General features: G+C 47.6%; 1 protein-coding gene across 5 annotated transcripts in view; it reads right to left on the bottom strand.

Moving 5' to 3' along the window:
• The window catches only part of LOC309887216 (acid-sensing ion channel 2), a 106,527-nt gene extending 94,213 nt beyond the window's left edge, over positions 1 to 12,314 (bottom strand). For 4 of the 5 annotated variants that reach the window (XR_014319033.1, XM_082778761.1, XM_082778762.1 and 1 more), the window contains exon 1: positions 11,419 to 12,079. Coding sequence is in view for 4 of the 5 variants with exons in the window: in XM_082778761.1 (XP_082634887.1) it covers positions 11,419 to 11,958 (540 nt within the window). In the remaining variant the exon portion in view is untranslated. Of the gene's footprint in view, positions 1 to 11,418; positions 12,080 to 12,288 lie in introns of those variants that run through there. The other variant, XM_082778764.1, reaches the window with a different exon arrangement.
• Positions 12,315 to 17,954: the final 5,640 nt, after the last annotated feature.

Raw genomic sequence — 17,954 nt, 5'->3', positions numbered from 1 at the left:
AAAGGTACACCATGTAGATGCCCATATGCCTAAGAATCGTGCTACCGAAGAACATCAGAACAACAAAGAAGTAGATCGAGCTTCAAAAATTGAAGTAGCTCAGGTGGACCTGGACTGGGGACGTAAGGGTGAGCTGTTTGCAGCTTGATGGGCCCATGAAGTATCAGGACATCTGGGGAGGGATGCCACATACAGATGGGCTCATGATCGAGGGGTGGACCTAACCATTGAAGCCATTACACAGGTTACCCATCAGTGTGAGACCTGTGCTGCAATCAAACGAGCCATGAGGGTAAAGTCTCCCTGGAATAGGGGGAGATGGCTTGGATTTCGATATGGTGAGGCCTGGCAGATTGACTACATTTGAAGGCACATACATCAGTGCTTTGGCTGTCTGCACATCCTGAACACTTATATCTTGCTTATTTCGTACTTGTCCTCGTGACCAGGCAGGCTTATCCTCTGCATAAGCAGTTTCTTCCCTCCCACCACCTTAAGAAAGTGCTGGTGGGAGAAGTTCACTCAAATTTCACTTGTAATTTTGCAAGTGATTGCAGACCTGTTTTCCTGGGTATTTGGGTCACTGCATTGGCCCTTGGGCAGAGTTCAATTTAACTCCATCTCTTCCCACTGCCTGGTTACAGAACAGTGTGAGGGTTTCTCCTCACACACAGAAGGAAGTTTTCAAATGTCTCATTTTCAAACAAGAGATGAGAAACACTAACAACCTATTCAAAGTAGTTCTCAGTGACATTGCCAACCTGGATGGAGAAAGATAAGACTTTTTGGTGGAGTAAGACTTTAAAAAGCAAAAGTTCTGATCAGAACCCAAAGGACCTCATGTTCCATGTGACATTGGATGAAACCTGAAGCATCCTCCACAAGGAACACAGTGTAGGATTCACAGCTACAAGCAGCAAGACCTCTAAGAGACCACAGAAACCAAACCCAGAGCAGGCTGCCAGCCCTGCCCAGGGAGATGCTTCCAATGAGCCTGCTCAAGCTAGAGGGAGATGCTGCTCAGTCTCCCTGTTTCTCCAAATGATGGCAAAAACAAACTCTGAAATCTATGCAGTCTTTAAAGTGGTTTGTAGCTAAAGGAGTAGCTCTAAGGTCCAGTTGCTCTTGCTTTTGCTCCTGCCCAGTGCTCAGACAGATTGGGGTCCTTCCGCAAGAGTGGATTGGGAAGCACTGATGCGTTAAGTTTAATAAAGCCACAGGATGAGGTTATTTATTTCTGTCAGTAACATATGTTGGGAACATATGAAAATTTACATGCCCACAATGAGACACTTTTGCTCATTACATAAATATTACAAAATCCATAGTGAATTCCCTATCATGGATTCTCCTTCATTCCAGCTGCTGAGAAGCTTTAAAAGGCAAAAAGAAAAACAAAAAAAAAACAAACCACAAAGGTTTCAATCTTTTCCAGTCATACTATGCAACTTTTCTCCCACACTGGCAACAGTAATCCCTGCTTGTGAATCACAGCTAATTATATTATAATAGGCCATTCTTCTTGATTTAATATACCATATGAAAATCAGTATGTGAATGAGTGTGGTCATAAGATTAGTAACAGCTCTAGTTCTTAATTTATGTTCACACTTTATTATTGAAAAAAATTAAAGCTCAAGGGTGTTGAGGAGGATGCTTTACTTGAGTTTGTTTTATTTAGAAGTAAATTACAAAACTGGGGAGAGGGGTGTGGAACAACCAAAAAACAAATTACAAATACCTGTTCCCACTGCATGAAATTACAGCGCTCGGGGTAATGACAAAACACAGGGAAGAATTCCCAGAACTGCCTAAGAGAGAAATGAATCAGCTGCAATAGCACCAAGTTTTGCAACAATAGGGTTCCTGATATTTCAAAAAGAAAGAAGAAAAGTGTGGAGAAGACGTACTCCCAGCCACAGCAGATTCACGGGTTGCAAAATAGCATACAAAGAGAGAGAGAGAGAATGAGGGAGAAAAGGAAATTAGAAAAAGGATAAACAAGTGATAAAAACTGCAAAAAGGGAAACAGAGAAGAAATGCAAGAAAAAAAATAAAGGAATTGCTGTCACACAAATAGGCAGAGGTAAGCAAAGCATGAAGAAGCATCCCCCTTGCTAAGCCCTGGAAAAGCCTGATTGTGTGTTTTTAGGCTTTTTGAGGCCAGCAGTTAGCTTTTTTTTTTTTTTTAAGATTAGTTTTTAGATTTAGTTAGATTCTTTTCAGTTAGCTTTTTTTTTTTTTTTTTATAAAGCATGTGCAATCCATTAAAGGTGGGATTTCCATGGCCCCACCTGTGCCCATGGCAATCTCCATCCCTGCAATAAGAAACAAAGCACAGGGGGTTCAGGATAAATGGCTTTACCCTCAGCTGCACCCAGAGGCAAGGAAGAACCATGGTAGCTCTTGGGGGATAACAGTCTCCCTGTGGCCCTTTTCATTAAGGAAACTCAGCATCTCCCAAAGGCATGGGGGCAGCAGGGAGCCCGTGTCTGTCTGACTTGTTCCCTTCCTGTGACCCTGGATTTCCACTGTATTTATTTAACTTCCCCACACCATTTTGCTTCCATGCCTACATAACACAAGAATTACTCTTCTTTGCATTCTTTACATAATAGTAGATGGTCAGAGGATCCTGAAGCAATTTGCAAATATTAATTAAGCCTTAGCAGAATCCCTGAGTGGTAGGTAACTGCAATTATGCACCTAATTATATTAATTCTGCCGTAGGGCAGTAAGCAATTATTTGGAAACTATTATATAACTAAACCAAACCTATGTTGCTGATTACATGTTTAGCATGCAACTAACAGGTATTTCATTTCCTGACTGATGGCTTTGGCATAAACAAAACAAAAAAAAGCATCTGGGAAGAAAAAAAAAGGCACAGAAAAGCCCTGCCAAAACTCCTCCTTTGTTTCTGCAGTCTGATTCCCCTCTTCAGATGCACTTGTCTCTCACGTCAACAAACACCATGTCTATGCATCCAAACCACAGGGTTTTGGTCCTGCACTCCAGCCAGGGACAAAATAGGACCAGAAACTGGAAGAAGCTCAGAAGGTACATGCTGGTAGTGGGAAGACCTTAGCTGAAGCATCTCCCCACTGAGCAGGTCTGTTTCCTTCCTGCCTGAAATAAGTCCCCATAGTTTCACCCCCAAGCACTTGCCCAGGCCATATTAAAACCTATCAGTGCCCAAAGCTTAAGCAGTTGCTTGCACCTGGAACCACATCAAGAAGCCTGGAGGCACAGCTGGCAAAGCATTCAGAAGGATATCACAGAATCATCTAGGTTGGAAGAGACCTCCAAGATCTAACCTAGTCTAACCTTTGACCTAACACTAACAAGTCCTATACTAAACCATATCACTAAGCTCTACATCTAAACATCTTTTAAAGACCTCCAGCGATGGTGACTCCACCACTTCCCTGGGCAGCCCATTCAACCTAGCAACCCTTTCAGTAAAGAAGTTTCTCCTAACATCCAGCATAAACTTCCCCTGGCACAACTTTAGTCCATTCCCCTCGACCTGTCACCAGGCATGTCGGAGAACAGATGAATCCCCACCTCGCTACAGCCTCCCTTGAGGTACCTATAGAGAGCGATAAGGTCATCCCTGATCCTCCTCTTCTCCAGGCTGAACAAACCCAGCTCCCTCAGCCGCTCGTCGTAGGACTTGTTCTCCAGGCCCCTCACCAGCTTTGTCGCCCTTCTCTGCACCCGCTCAAGCACCTCGATGTCCTTCTTGTAGCGAGGGGCCCAAAACTGAACACAGTACTCGAGGTGCGGCCTCACCAGAGCTGAGTACAGGGGGACGATCACCTCCCTAGCCCTGCTGGCCACACTGTTTCTTATACGAGCCAGGATGCTGTTGGCCTTCTTGGCCACCTGAGCACACTGCTGGCTCATATTCAGCTGACTGTCCACCAACACTCCCAGATCCTTCCCTGCCAGGCAGTTTTCCAACCACTCATCTCCCAGCCTGTAGCTCTGCTTGGGGTCATTGCACCGAAGGTGCAGGACCCGGCACTTGGCCTTGTTGAACTTCATGCAGTTGGCCTCAGCCCATCGGTCCAGCCTATCCAGATCCTCCAGCAGAGCCTTCCTACCCTTGAGCAGATTGACACATGCACCTAACTTGGTGTCATCTATGATATGGCAGCAAAAACACTGCCTTTGCTTCCCAAATTCAATACATTCAAAATAAAGTCAAGATATCCCCAAAGTAGCCAAAAGGCTCCTTCCCAGCGCTCAGCCCACAGCACATCTGTGCTGACCACCTACAAGGAGCCCCAACACTAAGGTGTCCTCCTGCTGCAGACCAGAGCTTCTGGCCTCAGACCAAGAGAAAAAGTGACTGAAACGCAGTCGCCACACCAGAATGGCATTTAACCTTAAAGACATCCTCCACAGCAAGTTCTTGAGATACAGCACTACCCAGAGAAAAACACTGAGGGGCTGTGAAGCCACAGCATATCACAAACCTCCCATTTTCTCCTAAATTAGCCAGGCAGAGCAGGTCTCCCAGCTGCCCCAAGCAGCCTCACCCTGCCCAGCTGAAGAGCTCAGACAGGAGCCCAGGCAGCGCACTTCCATGTCTGCCTGACAAATTCCACTGTGGCGTATTGATGGAGCTCAAGGACATTAGTGCTTACCCAGCAATGAGGCATATTCTTCAAATCAGTTTTATGCCAGCCTTTAAAACCCAATGCCATTTTTCAAATAAAAAAATAAATAGGCGAGAGTCAGAGAAGCTTTACTAGGCCAAATTGATTATCTGCAAGACAGTAAAGGATTGTTCCCGCAGTCTGTTCTTGATAGCCTGTCTCTGGCAGAAGACCCATTAGGCAAGTTTCTATATACCCTCACCCTTGAATCTTCTCTTCAGCTCAGTGTTTCTCTGCTCCATCCCAAACACATCCTCATTAGAGGCAAGAGGCACATTCAGCTATCACAGCCATTCTTGGCTTGGACAACTTACCCAGCTCCATCTTTCCTCGTAAATCACACCCTGCAGTCATACCTCTTTTATTGCTGCTGTCCTGCATGCTCTCCTCAATCTGTATTTTTCCCTTTCAAGGAGATGCTCCAAAGATAGATGGTGAACAAAATGCAACTGTGCTGCAATTGCATATTATCGTCCTCAACACTGTAAGGATGTTGTTGTGCGCGGTGTGGAAAGCTGCTGGTAACATCTCTATCTGAAACATGGTTTGGTAAAAAATTCTAAAAACATTCCAAGAGAAGAGCTTTCAAAGAATCTGCACTTTCCAATGGGAATGTACTGTGGGAAATTATCAAAGAGTTCTGCTTTGACTACACGGTCTACACCTAAGGAAAAGACTAAAAGCCAAGAAAATGACACCAAAAAGAAACCTTTTCTGAGTGTTCCGTGTCATGAAAAGTTCTAATATAATACCTTTAAAAGAAACTCAAACCAAATGCCCTGGGAGATGGGAGGTCCGACTTTCAGCTTTATTTAACCTACATCCTCCTGAAAGCTGGAATGGGGAAGGAGGGCCAACTCTGGCCGGAACAAAATGAGCACCTTCCCCAAGCTGCATGCCAAGAAGCACAAGGCGCTTTGGCAGACAGCCATGCTGATGAAGATTAGCACATCAAACGGCTAATTTCAACTCCAGGAACTGCAAATAGCAAGGAAAATGGGAACTCCTTTGCACCAACATGTGACACTGCAGAGCCAAGCTCCACTTGTTCTACCATGCTCTGGCAGATTGCTCCCCACACCAACGGCTGAACATCTTAACTCCTTTGTGAACTCCTCTGTTCACATCCTCCTTTCTGCTGCATCTCTCACTCAACCCATTGTCATCCCTCCACCCAGCAGCAGGGAAAAAAGCCTGTACAAACTCAGTTGCAGCACTAAGGTGACATTTGTCATCTGCTGTAGTATATTAATCCAAGGAGACAAGATAAATTAGGCAATCCGCTGAAGAAAGACAAACCAAAAAAAAAACACAGAAACCACCAAAACAATAATAAAAAGGACCTGGGTACCCACATTCCAGCCACACCCCATTTCAGAGTCCTACATTTGTGATAATAAAATACTTTGCAGAGCTGCTGGCTACCTCTGAAGGAGCTGGTTCTCCACAAGCACCAAGCTCCTGATGAAAGCTCCCAAATGAAATAAGATGAGAAAACAAACCCAGAGCCCAGGTCATGCATGCTGCCCAACTCTTCTCACTCTGTGGATTTATTCAGGAGCTCTTAAAGTGCCCAGAGCACACCCACTCTCAAAGTGCTCACCCTGCACAGCACAGCACCAAACAGGTGATGCTCTTTGGTCTCTTCCCCTCTATTTCAGCAGCTCAGCTCCCATCTCCCAGCCAGTACCCAGGAACTGGGAGGCAACCTCCAAGCATGTGGGAGATAAGAGCCTAGCAGGGAAGCACTTGCAGGGAGCAGAGGTTCACCTCCTCCTTGCAGAGACCAGCACCAAAACGCACATCCCATTCCCTAATTGACCATTCTGCGGAGCCAGCTCATTTCAATTTTTATTCCCCAGTCCAATCACAGTCCTAAGTCTCAGCTCAACAACCAACTCCGCAGAAAAGCGGGAATATCTGACTCTTGTGCAGGGAAAAGCAGACCCAAAATTACGCTAAATCTCCTCAAATCTCTCTTAGGAGCCATCCCATCTTTCACACAAGCATCATTGCTTGCTGTACTTGGGCAGCACCTAGCACAGCTCAGCCCTAAAATTTCTCTTTGGATCCTTTCATGCTAACTAACACAAAGCTAGTAATATTACTTAATGTCACTGCAGTCTGGTGAGGAGGGAGAGCATGGACTTGGCACTGCTACTTTAATGAGCAAGACTGAATCCAACTGGCTCCACACGTTGTCCCTTCAATGGCATCCATACAAATCAGGAACATACTTAAAGCTTCAGCCCCACATCAGCACAATTAAACACAGCCTGCTTCCCTTCCAAAAGTAACAGCAAGCCAGATTTAAGTTATGTTTGGAACTGGCATGAAAAAAAAAAAAATAAAACCTAGCAGAATAGCAGTCTAAAAGGGACTGGGTAAAACAGTTTGTAGTACAGTGAGCAAAACCCCCAGGCGAAGCAAACCACATACACTTGCTAAAGTTACTGTGCCACTGGCTACAGCAGTGTGAGCCCCAGGGCTGGCAGATGCTCCGAGCCTGCAGTGGTGACATGCCAGTAACCACATGCAGCCACACCACGGCCCGATACAAACCCAGCACTGCAGCCTCATTTAGTTTGATGAACATCAGCTTCACATTGGACACAGCTGATCATCTGGTGGGAAAACATCAAAACAGAAGGCCATACCACAGCATTCTTTGGGCAGAGGAGTACCTTTAAAAATGTGCAGACCTGCAAGAAAGCAGCACCCTGGGCTCCATACAATGACTATCCCATGAAATTCCTATTCTTGGAATAAACAAAAGCAATTCAAAACTAAACAGCAAGCAAATAAAAACCACTGATGGGTATTGACCGCAAAACCTTCAAAGCTGCCCCAAAAAATCAGAGCCTTCACAGAGCTGCAGGCAGAGCCGAGAGAAGTCAGCCACCCTCTGCGCAGACCACACCACCTCCCTTTGCAATGGGCAGGCAAGGTGACAAGTTTTATCCTGGAAGTTCTTAAATTGGGATGAGGTAATTAGTGCATAAATCTCAGCCCACGGGGTGTGTGAGAAACACTCTGTAGCCAATCACTTAGGCTCAGGCGAGGATCTCAGTGAAGTAGTAATTTATTCGTGATTGCAATGGCAGGCGCCCCAAGCAGGAGAGCGCCCCTACTAATTCCAAAACACAGTTTATATACTTTTTGATGACAGGACACTTCCCTGTTTCCCCACTGAGTGTGTAATCCAGGTTCACAATCTATCTGATGCTTCACAAACAATGCATGGCCTTCAGTTGCCAGCCTTTTAAATTTCAAATTTCTTTTGACATTTTTACTGCTTGAAGTGGTAATGTTTCTTCACTTATCTGACTTGACTTGACACCGTGATTTTCATCTAATTGTCCTAAGGAGTCTGGTTGTCTGCATTTTACAAGGTTGCCTGCTAAGCTTTCTTATCATTCTAAGCATATCTCAGTACCACATTCCTTCCCTCCAAACAGTGCAACTCTGCAGAAACAACATTTCTATTCCCACAGGTGTGCTAGAAACTTTCCCACAAAAAAAAAAAAAAAAAAAAAAACAAACAAACAAAAAAAAAAACCACAGAAAAAGAAATCAATACATACAGGACAGGACAACCAAGATAAATATTTTGGAAACAAAAGAAAGCTCAGCAATAGAAATCAACACCCAAATTCGAATGATGCAGAGCCAAGCTTTTGTCCACTTAATCCTGATACCCAGTTACAGACAGATAAGGCCATTCCTGCACAGGAAAGCAAACACCATCTTTAATCATTAAGTCCTCCAGTCCTGACAGTTTTATATTACAAATTGGAATAAATTTCTGAAGGATGCTAACTACTCAACAGCTGCTTCCCTTAAAGCCTCTTAGGGTGGGAGCTGAGCACTTGTGTGCCCATTTACACATGTAACAGCCAATTTTGTAACTCCAGGTGTGGAAACAGGAGACCCCCTCACTGATCAAGGGGCACAAGACCTCATCTCCCTCCTACACAACTGGCCTCATCCTCTCACCCTGACTGCCAAATGTTGCACGTGGCCAAAACAAGCCAGCTTGCACAGGCAGGAGAATAAGTCAGAAGCGAGTGCTCGTAACTAAGCTAAATGAGACTAATTTTTACCATCTGTCCTGCAGCAACAAGCTCCACAAATCAGTGCAACCCCACCCCCCCAAGCCACATATATTGGGGAAAAGCAACAAATCAACCCCGATACATTGTTTTTGCTGTGTTTATTTTCATGTAACCTTCTTGTTTTTTAGAAGCACAGTTGCCACCCTAGCCTGATGATACACAAAGCAAGCTTTAAAGGAGAGGTAATCTCTTGCATGAGATGCACTAAGGGAGTTGCAAAGGGAAAAAAAAAGGACCAGCTCTCATGCAGAGCCTTTTTTCTGCTTCAGATCTAAGGGAGAACTTGTCTCTTCCAAAAACACATCTGTTTTGGTCTTTTGCTTTTTACCCAATGGAAGTCACAACCCTACAAGCATTATCTCACCTTCTTTTTGAGGCAGAAAACCTCTTCGGGGCATCCAAGCAGGTGTAAGAACTGCAAAATACCCTTCACACTATCATTTACTCAGTTTGCATTTAATCTTTTTCACCTGCTTTCTTCTCATCTGTACCCAAGCCAAACAGTTTTCCTGTCCCTCCTAGGTGTTTTTTTTCTCCTAGTTCAGGAGAAGCAGAAGCTCAGGTAACCCAGACCCCAAGGGATGCTTGGGGCTGCTAAGCTCTTGATCCTTGCAGCAAACCCCAAACCCCAGGTTTCAGTTGCAGACAATGTGCACTGGGCAGTGAGTTCTCTGGACACCCTGAGCTCACAAAAGCTGTTTTAGCATCTCCCCAAGACACATTTCTCTCTGCTTGGGATCCACAGGTGGAGAAGCTCCTCAGCCTTTGTTCAAGGACAATGCAGAGGTCACTACTCTTTGCTCTAAAGCCCTGAGGAGAGAGGACATGTTGCAAAGCAAGGAGGTGGCACTAATCCCTGCCTTTCCCTCCCAGCCTCCAGAGGCAGCTTTTTCAACCTGTGCAGGATGGTGAGCAATCACAGTGCTCAGCAATCCTCCTGCAGAGCATTTAGCAAACAGCTACATCAAACAGAGCCTGCGTTCAGCAGGTGCCTCACTGTCCCTTCACCCATGCCAAGCCAACACAGCACTCCAGGCTTCACATTTCTTGGGCTACAGGATTCAACGTCACCCTTCCATGCTCACTACAACTTGGAACATGAGTTCATTAAAACCTGCAGCCAGGGCCCTGTCACACCAGACAAACATCAGCACACTTGCAAAAGGGGGAACTGAAAAGGAAAGGCAGCCTTCCAATAAGGCCTATATCTGCCTATTCCCAAATTTCCTTCTGCCACTGAACTGCTTTGCAGACTAGTCCCACTAGGAAGACTCTCTCAATGTTTTTATTTATTTATTTTTAGTTTTAAAAAGTATGCTATTTCTGCTCATCTTTTCAGCAACATATGCTAATTCAACAGTCCCAAGAAGCTAAGATCATCCCACAAGGATTTTCTCTCTCCGTCCCTTCACAGTCTAGCAGCTGGTGAGGCTGATGTGACAAGTCCAAAGGGAAGACAACAACTGGTTTTAGGTATGCATCTCAGGCAGCACTTACAGAGCAGGGAATTTCAACTCCTCTCCTGCGTGTGGAGCAGCAACAGCTCAAAACTAGTTCTCTCACTCCAGACACCAGCAAGGGTATTTAATCACAACTCTCTCTCTCTCCTGGCTATCCGCAGAAATAAGAAGAGCAGAATATTCCAGCACAATGAACACCCAGCTGCTACCAACAAACTTTAAAAAGGTTATTAAAAGAGTCCAGTTTGAGCTCTCATTTAGAGCTCTTGCAACTTGCAAACAGCCCTGCAGGAATCTTTTAGGCAGATTATACTGGTGGTGGCTCACAAAGCATTTCAGGGGTTTGATCTTACAGTAGCGCACCCATTCATTCTCCTGCCTTATGCACAAGGGCCTGGGGGCTTTCTGGACGGTAAAGGCAGCAGCTCCAATTAGTAGCTCATCATTTGCCAAACAAATCACACCACACAACTCCACACAGCTGCACAGAGAAACTCAGAAGAAATTCACTGGGCAGCAAAGAAGCAGGCACCAAGTGAGCATGGGCTGCCCCAGGACAGGCCCAGGTGCCAGTCCCACTCCCCCCTTCTCCCTCCACCCACAACATAACAGAGCTGACCTAAGTCTCAGCCTGCATCTGCAGACAAAGTTCACCTGAGGAAACCTTGCTTCCCAGCTGGGGATGAAAAAAAGTTGAGATACAACTATGCTGAGATACAACAGGGAAAACGTCACTGAAGTATCCAAGAGGGCTGCAGCATGCTTTTTCTTTTCCAAAAGAAAAAGAGCAGTAGTGAGACCCCACTTTCCACTGCTGATGGCCTGAGTTAGCATTTAAAACAGAAAGCATCAGCTTTGCTCCAGAGGGGAAATAAACATTCAGGGAGCTTCCCGGGCAGAGAGCTGCCACAGAGTCAGAGCGGTTCTGACTGGGGTTTGCAACGAGAACTCCACCGCTGCCATTCATTGCCCTGTTCGGGGAGGATGTGCAGGGAACCGGTGTCCCACCTGTGTCGCTGCCAAAGCCACAAACATCCTCCCTCCGCGCAGCCCCACGGAACGGTGCAATTGAGGGCGTGGGAGAAGAGTGCGCAGCCCCGCGGGTGTAAGGAAAAAGCGCACCGAGGAGAGCCCCGGAGGGGCGAGGGGAGCCGGGGGGTCCCGGGGAGCACTCACCGCGGAGAAGTTGTGGGGCCCGCAGAGCTCGCCGCGGTACTTGCAGGACAGCAGCATGTCCTCCAGCTGGTGGCCCAGGCGGTCCATGAAGTCGGCGCTGATGCCCTCGTAGTGGCGGGGCGGCAGGAAGAGGCGAAAGTCGGCCAGTTTGGCGAACCACCGCAACCTCGCCTCGTCGCCCCGCAGGAGCTCGGTGAGCAGCGGCCGGGCCGTGCGGTTGGGCAGCAGCAAGCCCAACCAGTGCCCCGCGTAGTACAGGTCCCCCTTGGAGAGGCGGGGGAAGCGGAGCGGGTTGTTGTTGCACAGAGTGACGGCGGGGAAGAGCAGCTGGCGGCTCCACTCGCTTCGCACCTGGGTGTGCGACGGGAAGGAGAGCCAGTGCAGGAGGCGGTTGGAGGACCAGGAGAGGAGCAACCCCAGCGCCGTGCAGAAGGCGAGCACCCACAGCGCCCGCCGCGGCAGCGCCGCCCGCCGCGAGCACATGTGCCGCAGCCCGTGCAGCCGGCTGCGCAACGGCGGCGCCCGGCGCCCCCTCGCCATCGGCGCTCCCCGCCGCCTCCCCCGCCGCCGCCGCCGCCGCCCGGGGCTCAGGGCGAGCAGCCCCGCTCCATCCCCGCTCCCCTCGCCGCGGCCGGCAGCGGCCCCGAGCGGCGGGGGGAGCCGCAGCGGGCAAGCCGCCGCGCCGGCCCCGAGCTCAGCGGCGGGCAGCAGTTCCGGCAGCGCGGCATGCCGGGCCCCGCTGCCGCTGTCGTCGCTGTCGCCGCTGTCGCCGCTGTCGCCCCCCCCCCGCACTGCCGCCGCACCCCGCGGGGGGCAGCCCGGCCGGCCGCCGCTCCCCGGAGCGGGGGGGGCGTCGGCGCTCCCCGGTACCTCCGAGCTCCGGTGGGGCTCCGGGAGCAACCGGCGCCCCCCTCCGCGAGCCGCGGGACCTCCCCGCGCCTCCGGCGAACCCCGCTCCGCCGCTCAGCGCCGAACCCCGGCCGCGCTCCGCCGCTCCCCGTTGGCGCTCATGCCGCCCCGGCCGGGCTCCCGCTGGGAAAAGCCCTTCGCGGCCAGGAGGAAGAAGAGGGGGCGATGCTTCCCCCGGAGCAAATCCCGCTTCCCAGGCGACTGCGGCGGCCAGCCCCGCCGCTCGGCGCCAGGCGCGCTCGGGAGGCGGAGGAAGGATGCTCGGCCCCGCTTCGCCAGAGGAGCCCCCTCCTCCTCACCCTATTTATCCCCCTCAGAGCAGGGGGGAGAGCGGCCCCGCTCGCAGCCCCCGAGCGCCGCCGGCTTCAGCCGGGCTTCGGAGGGGTTCCTCCTTCCCTGCTCCTCCTCCTCCTCCTCTTCCACCACCTCCTCGTCCTCCACCCGCCACAGTTTGTTTTTCCGATTTTCAGCAGCCCCGGGGGAAAACATGAGATCACGGGCTGAAGCAAAGCCTCTAGAAATACAGGCGAGGTTTGCTGCTTGCACCGGCCAGCTGCTGGGGGAAAGGGGCCAGTTGCTCGGGGGCTGCTTTTTGCTTCCCGTAGAAAAGCAACTGCACGTTCCCCCAGTGCACGGGGAAATGCATCTCGGGGGAAATGCACCCCTTCCTCAGTCCCCACTCCCCACTTGCCCGTGTCCTACTGAAGCTAGCACAGGTCGGGCACAGAGCTTGTTTTGCCCTGCATGGGACACAGGTGCACACAAAAGCCCTGTCCCCGATGCCCTGGGGAGACAGCAGGCACTTGGGTTGTATTTTGGCATCTAGCTCGGGTTGCTTCGTTCTGATCTCTTCAAAGCCACTCGCTGTTACCTTCATTTTGATTTAGAATAGTACTAAGCAGCATTCCTATAATTGTACCCAATTAAGCTCTAAGTGGCTATAACTGCTTCGAATCCCTTCTGATATTTTCTCTCTGAATTCATTTTCCATTGCATTTTGATCTGCTGCGTATTTTTACCCAATAGATGGAGCCTTCACAGCCTGGTCAGCCCCAGCCTCTTTTGCAGAGTTTCCTTCCACTGTGGCAAGAGCTGAAAACGTTCAGCTCTTGCACCTTGGTGTGGGGCCTTCCCAGAAAACCTACTCCTGGCCCTGGGGCCATAGGAAAATGTTCGAGGGGCCTCATGCTGGGGCTGCTGGAGCAGGGATTTTCACAAGCACGTGGACATGGGCTCAGCTTTCCTCCCTCAACAACCTGGACAATTTTCAGTGCCTCTGCTCTTCATGTGCTTGTGTCCATTTTCTGCACAAGTCTTACTTTTTTTTTTTTTTTTTTTCCCCATAAGTCCAAAATCCCTTTCAGATCTGGAAGGATGACCATGACTTTCTTAAACTGAAATGGTATGAAAAAGGGACAGAAGTGATTGCGTTTGTTACGACGTGACTTTGAGTAGCTTCCATAAGCATCACAGCCTTTTCCTCCTGCTAGTTGAAAGAAGTGGAAGCTTTTCCCTTTGGCTCACCCACAGGAAAATAAACATTCAAATACCTTTGCCATGAGGCAGTCTGAGGTTGTTTTACCCACGATACAATGACACAAACCTGAGGTTTGTGTTGGACTCTAAACATCCTCAGATAAGCCCTTCTCCAGCAGCATTACCACTACCCTGCAGCACAGAGGGATTTAAACAGTGCCAGGTGCTCTGGCAGTGCCTGGGCTGTTGGTTTTGCCTGCCTGGAGAAACATGACACAGCCCTGGACCTGGTCCACTTGCTTATTTTCCTTTTGTACCTGTTTGTACCTGTTCTTTTGGTGGGGCTAGCTTAGCAAAAGGGGATGTACAGGACATAACAGTTGGATGGTGTGGAAAAACTGCTTTCTTCCCTCATATGTGCCCACTCCAAATATCCACTCAAATTCCCAGCTTTATTTATCAGAAGGAAGGAATTGTATTTTATTTATTTATTTATTTAAACAAGAGAAAGCCGATGGTAGATAGGAGTTGGATGGACAAGACCAACCTCACCCTGAGCTAAAATTCAAACACTGCCCACAGAAGTTCTCTGAAGACAAAACCTGACCACAAAAAGCAAAGCCTGCACCGGCTGGCCTGGTGTGCCCAGCCCAGCTACACATCCTTCAGAAACCATTTCCATTTCTTTTTCCCATTACCAATTCACCCTCGTGTGAGTCTCAATTGCTTCTTTACCCAGACATAGCAGTTTACAAAGCCTATTGGACTCAATGCATGGAAGGAATACTACAGCTGGAGCCTATGTATGTTGCTTACTAGTCAAAGAGTCGCTTTTTAAATTATCCTTTTTTGGGAAAGTGGGATTGCTACTTCTGCTGAAAACCACAGTTTCATTGTAGACAAAACTACACAGGAGAAATTCAGAGAACCATTTCAGGTGAATCCCGCTGTTCTCCCCCAAGATGTAACATGCATGCCCTCAAAAGATACAGAAAAGACAAATAATCTGAAGTTTTTCTAAACCAAAAGCATTGCCCTCTTTTGAAACTTCATTTTCACTTCAAACATTGACTCAGGTTAAGGCAAAAAGGATTAAATAAAAACTTTGAAAGCCCTGTAAAGTAAATTATAATGCTTTCTTCCACCTGCACCCTTTGAGTGTTATTTAATTTATCTCAGAAGGAAGCAGAAGAAGGCAAGGTTCAGCCCCAAATGCTTTCCCCTGGCAATCTAAGAAACCCACAAAACCATGCCCAGAGCCCTGCAGCCCCCAGGGAGAGTAAGATGCTGAGTTCAGCACTGGAGTCTGCAAATGTGAACTTGGCTGCAGAGTTCCTGAATCATCTGGGCTGGGCTTGAAGGGCTGTGGTTTCATTCACCTGTGTGAACCCCAGGTGATTTATGGGATTTAGCCCATTACTCAGCTCTGTGTGCAGTTCCTGGTGTGCAAGTGGGCAGTGGTTTTATCAGCAGAAGTTGTGCTTCCATCTTCCTGCAGCGGTTACAGGGGATTAGTCCCTAAAACCAGGCAGCAAGATTATGGGAATGGGATGATGGTGCAGGACTGTCCAGCACCTCGCAGCATTGTTTTTCCCACTAGTGAACCCTGTGGAAAAGGAAGGGCGTCATTTTAGCTCTCGGGAGCTTAAACCCAGGAGAACAACTAAACAGGAGACTCCCTGTTTCTAAACAAGAGGCTCCCTGTTTCAAGGCCGGTTGTTCCCAAGCAGGGTCTTCAAGTCACCTTGAAGGGATCCTTTTTCCCCTGCAGGAGCATCCCTGGTGCCACTGGAGAAGGGGCTGCAGCACACAGAGGCCCTGAGGCAGATGTGATGGAGCAGACTGGTGTATCAAAGACAAACGTGCTCCTCTTTCATGTTCTGTAAACAGCAGTCTTTCCAGAATAATGCGCTGCTTTGCCTAACTGCTGAAAAAAAAAAAAAAAAAAAAAAAAAAAGTCCTGCTGAAGCCACCATGTTATGAGAAAGTCATAAAGCACTTGGAAATAGGGGTTTCCATGGAAGCTGCCATCTCTGAGTTAATTCTATTACTGCTGCCTCAAATCTCATAGTAAGCAACAGAACTACTCTGGTGCAATATGAGACCAGCACAGCTCTGGGGAACCTGCAGAGTTCTGCCACCCCACAAACACTGCCTTTATTCCAAAGTGGTTTTATTTTCTTTGTTTTGTTGGTTTGATTTTTTTTTTTTTTTTTTTTTTTTTTTTATTGCAAGCAAATTATTGAGCTTCCAGTTGTGAAATTCTCCAAGGTAATTGAGTATTCTCAGAACAGAACCCTCTGAGGTACAGTCCTGCACTACATCTGTTATAGGGATTTTCTGAGTCTGCAGTGTTTTGGGGCTGCATGTGTTTTTAACATGGACAGATGAAATATTTGATCCATGAAAAATATGGAAGGCACATAAATAAGATGTCAGTAGCCTATTTCTTACTCTGCTGCGTGCATTATGGTGTAGGTAGAATAGGTAAGCCAGCTGAATTTTACAACTCTGTTTTCAGATTCAGAAATATGGAAACTTCTGATACCTCATTTTCTGTGCCTTGTGTGTGTATTAAGAGAGCGAGAGAGGGGGGAAAAAAAAAGAGAGAGAAAAAAAAAATGCCCAAGTGAGCAAAGATGCTGTTGTTCTTTCAGGGTTTGTGCTGACACTCGCCAAAAAGCAAATAAAAGTGGGGTTTTCTAGGTGACAGCAAGCTGCTAAGGACTGATTAGGAAGATTTTAGGAGGTGGCACATCTCATCTGGGTGTTTGGCTGAGGCTGCTCCAAGAAGGTGACATCACCTTTACAGCAGCTGGGATGCCTAGGTTTGAAAGGATTCCCAAAGCAGGTCAAGCTCCTTCTCCCCACTATGTTTGGAGGGCACAGCATTATCAGCATTATTCATGAACTTTAATTGAAAGAGCAGAATGGTAATATATATCTGTATATACATATATTTGTCTGTATAAATACATACAGATTTCTTCTGCAGGTAGAGAGGAGGAATGATTTTCATCTATTTTAAACTTCTCAGCTGGCACTCTCTCAATTATCTCACTTTTTTTTTTTTTTTTTTTTTTTTTTTTTTTTCTTTCTGTTTTCCATTTTAACACTGAAGAAAAGAGGAGAGGGAGTGAAACAAATGAAAATACCTCTGGCTTTATTAAGAACTAATTTTAACATGAATCCTGACCAAATTAAAAATCCAAGATCTCCCAGCCTTTTAACATCAGTAAGCTCTTTTTTTTGGTTATTAAACTCAAGAAATCTGTCAACTAGCGTGGGGCATCCCATAGTGACCTGGTCAGAAGGGAACACAGAGACGAGCCATCTCCTGCTGCACAAGGTATCCCTGTGGCCACCTTCCTGCTGTCCAGAGCTGCCAGGGATGAGTAGAAGCCTCCCCTCCGGTGCTGGGTTGCAAAGTGTGAGCCCAGATGTGGTAAAATATTGAGAGAGAGACAGAAAAGGAGGCTGGCACCTGACAGCTGATCTCTTGGTACACTGGTACATTTCAGCCGTGTTCACCGGTCCTGTCGGAGTTACCCTGCATCCTTCCAGCACTGAGATGAGAAGGAGAAAGCAACACCTTGAAAAAGAAGCTAGCAAGACTGCAGGGAGAGGAGGGTTCCCGAGACACAGACAGAGGCTGGACAAGGCTGGACAAATTATTCCATCTCATCCTCAGGCAGACAGAAAAGAAAATTGAACATTATCGCTGTTTTGAAGAGAGAGCTTGCACTCCTGAACTTTGAGCCTTGAGGATGCTTTTCACACAGTGGTTCTGCAACTGTTTTTTTTTTTTTTTTTTTTTTTTTTGTGTGTGTGTGTGTGTGTATTGTAATTTCTTTTCTTTTTCCTGTATTTAAGGGGATGAAGTTTGCTTGGAATTGCCCAGTGTTTTGCTGGGTGACCTCCTGCTATTTTAGCATGCCTTTGTTTCTGAGGGGCTCAACAGCACAGGAGCATGTTCCCTCTCCTTCATCAGGAGCGATGCTGCTGCTGCTTCACTTGGGTGTTTAATCATGCTCCAGAGCTTTTTACCGCTTTGTGTACACTGCCACATGAGATGTTCTGGCTTAATTAAAAAAGAATCAAGGAAAAAAAAAAAAAAAAAGAAAAAAAAAAGACTACACTAAGCTCACGTT

Source organism: Aythya marila, assembly GCF_965140915.1.
Source record: "Aythya marila genome assembly, chromosome: 25".
NCBI lineage: Eukaryota > Metazoa > Chordata > Aves > Anseriformes > Anatidae > Aythya > Aythya marila.
The sequence above is the reverse complement of the archived record's forward strand: the minus strand, read 5'-3'. Positions and strand labels throughout refer to the sequence as shown.